This window comes from Charadrius vociferus, unplaced genomic scaffold, assembly GCF_000708025.1.
Source record: "Charadrius vociferus isolate BGI_N301 unplaced genomic scaffold, ASM70802v2 scaffold251, whole genome shotgun sequence".
Lineage (NCBI taxonomy): Eukaryota > Metazoa > Chordata > Aves > Charadriiformes > Charadriidae > Charadrius > Charadrius vociferus.
Genome location: NW_009646963.1, coordinates 26,673 through 29,738, shown reverse-complemented (window position 1 = coordinate 29,738; position 3,066 = coordinate 26,673). Strand labels below are relative to the sequence as shown.

The 3,066-nt window shown below is 41.9% G+C and overlaps 1 protein-coding gene across 1 annotated transcript in view; it reads right to left on the bottom strand.

The window, feature by feature from the left end:
• Window positions 1-3,066, bottom strand: part of DDX47 (DEAD (Asp-Glu-Ala-Asp) box polypeptide 47) — a 12,363-nt gene that overhangs the window by 5,231 nt on the left and 4,066 nt on the right. Inside the window, exons 2-4 of the mRNA XM_009895259.1 lie at window positions 2,457-2,550; window positions 828-1,016; window positions 67-138 (exon numbers count right to left, since the gene is read on the bottom strand). Of these exons, the coding sequence (XP_009893561.1) occupies window positions 67-138; window positions 828-1,016; window positions 2,457-2,550 (355 nt within the window). The remainder of the gene's footprint in view (window positions 1-66; window positions 139-827; window positions 1,017-2,456; window positions 2,551-3,066) is intronic.

Below are 3,066 nucleotides of genomic sequence, written 5' to 3'. Positions count from 1 at the left end.
ACTCTTTCCTTGGACAACTGCAGTTTGGTAATATTCATACCCCGAACCCCCAACACATTCACTTACCAATTATAACATGTGGTTTCTTGGCTAAGGCCAGAGATTGAGACATCGTGTCAATTCCACCCACAATAACCGCTGCATGACAAACAGAATATAATGAATCTCTCAGTGTAGCACCAGCCAGCCCCTGGCACCCTAATGTTTCCTCCTACTCCCTGCCACCCACAACTCTGTACAAATGAAAGGCTACTTATCCTTATAAAAACTCACTTTACTTTAGCACACCTGACCTTCCCAGGCCTTATAAGCAAAACAATTAAGTCCTTACTGGGCCCAGGTATTTTGTAGCTCTTCAGCTGTGAAAACAAACAGAATCTATTCTTTGCAGCTTAACTCAGTTGCAAAAATCTAGGAATTCTAAAAATGCCCACAAAGCTTTTATGTTTGTAGAGAATATCTAAAGAACCAATACAGACAGTCTGATGGAAAGATTAAACTACATCACACTATATAGAGTGAAGCTCTATTCAATTTCACTGGACACAAAGTCACTATTGAGAAGTTTCTCTTCTACTTCCATTTAACTGTTTGGACATACAATGCAGAAGAGCTGCAGACTACTCCATGAGGAAAGACCATACAGTCTTTCTTTCTGTCTTGGCTTGAGGATACTCGATACCAGATCTCTGTCTTCCAGTATCACAAGCTTTTCTCATCTTTTGTTCAACCCTCCATACAAATACTCTCTACTTTTTCCTTTGCAATCTAGAGCTGACAAACTTCAGTCTTCAGGAAGACTGCTCCAATACCACAAAGCTACTTACTACTGTGGACACCGATGGAGGATCCAAGAGCTTCAAACTGCTCTGAGATTTGGAAGGCCAGCTCCCTTGTTGGTGTGAGGACAAGAGCAAATAATCGCTGAGGTGTTTCCAGCAGTGCTTGAAGAATTGGCAAAGCAAAGGCTCCTGTTTTTCCAGAGCCAGTTTCTGCCAGCCCGATGATATCTCTGCCTACAAGAAGGGCAAAAACGGTTACAAATCTAGACCAGCGAAAGAAGTCTTTAAAGCACTGTGCAATAAAGCATAAGAATTCGCTAAGGGTAGGAAAAAAAGGAGACACACCAAGGAAGGAGAACAAAGGATCAAAACAAAGAATTTCAGAACATCTCTGCAGCATGTTTAGAGTGTGACTTCATTTGTACAATAATTACAGTCTTGACCATTTCCATTCTCTAGTTAAACTTCTGCCAATATACAGGTTTTCATACAAACTTCAGGTTCAAAAAAAGCTTTACTTTATTATTTCTCAAATCTGTCTGTCAATTTACAGCCTATTGTTTCTACCTGGATAACTACTCTAGACTAACTGTTGTCTGTTTACTGGCTTACAAGGAAGTAAGGCTCCAGTGGTTGAGCCTTAGGTCATGCCAACTACAAGACAACAGCACCAACAAACTCACATTTCACAAGCCACAATCAATTTTGTGCCATTTATTAAGAAAGTAATCTAAATCAGTTTGCAGCACAAAGGGTTAGGACCGCAAGTCCTTTGCCCAAAAACAGTGCAAGCAACTATTCCATCAGTAGAATCCATTCTGACCTCCTAAATTCCTACAGCTGAGAACGTGCTGCCAACAGGCCTTAAGCTGCAGACAACTTCTCAGGAATGCAATCTTACTTTTGTTTTGGTTTCTGTTTGGTTTTTTTTTTTTTTCCCAATAGAATCTTGTATGTGGAGTAAGAGTGTCTGACAATAGTCAAGTACTAGGGCAGAGGAGACACTGAAAGTTTATTCCCATTCTGTCACTATATTGTTCTGCTCCTGTTTCAAGGTGTTTTGGTTTGTTTGTTTGTTTTTTTAACAACAACCAAATATTTTAGAGGCAGAAATATTCACTGAATTCAGTAATTTATCCAGGATGTTTACAGACAGTCACTGTGGTTTGGTTATTAGCCACTCCAAAAATCTAATTTCTGAGAATTATCTGCTCACAGCAAAGTAGATTACACAAGCTTTGTTATCAGTCAAGGCATCTCCAATTTCAGACACGCTCTGTAAGTCTCTACCAGAAGAGGCACAGTCTTAAATCTATCAGAAGTTTCCTGTGTATTCTTGAGTATTTCAGAAAGAAGCAGCTCAAATGACTGACAACAATTCTATTTAACATGGAGTGTCTATTTAACTATCCAACAGTAGTGAACACTCAAAACCCCACATTTGTACCCATCTGAAAGTTTGCAATTGCAGGCAATGTTATAGAAGAAATTAGTATTCCAAGTTCCACTTGTGAAGGACACAACAATGAACCCAGAGACTTTTTCTAGACTATTTCTAGACTGAGATCTTCAGTGATAAAGAAGTGAGAACCCTCTTATCCATGCCACTTCTCACTCTGCTAAATTCATTCTTGGGCATCCCAAGATTCGGGATCAGAGAACCACACTGCTCACCTTGGAGAGCCATTGGAATAGCTTCAACTTGGATCTTTGTTGGCACCTTCCATCCTAACTGGTCACAAGCTTCACACAGGACATCCGTAACTCCCTGAACATTAGTAAAAAGAGAAAAGGGAAACAGACATCATCAAGGAGACCTAAATTAAAACACAGAGTTAAGTTATTCCATGCTGCAACAGAGTCAAGCTTGTCTTTAGCAGAGGCAAACCCCACCAAACCCTCAATGCAACTACACGAAAGGGCAGACCGCTCACAGTGACCACCACTTCCATCAGTAACTTCATAGATTTATTCAAAACTGTTGGAGGTGACCAGCACCTGTAAGAAACTAGTCATTTTTTCCCTAGTTTACACAAGGAACTTTCCACACGCAGAGAGCTCTCTTCCCCCCCTGGGGGTATCCCATGAGCACGGAAAAGGGAAAACGCCAGGGCAAGTTAACACAACTGAAAATACAGGCAGCAGGCCGAGGAGCACACACCGGAGCAGCAACGCCATCACCGGAGCAGAGGCCCGAACTCCCCAAACCTCCAGCCTGGGCACACCATCACCCCCACCGATCGATCCGCCGGCGGCACACGTGTCTGCCCTGCCCTCCCCCCCC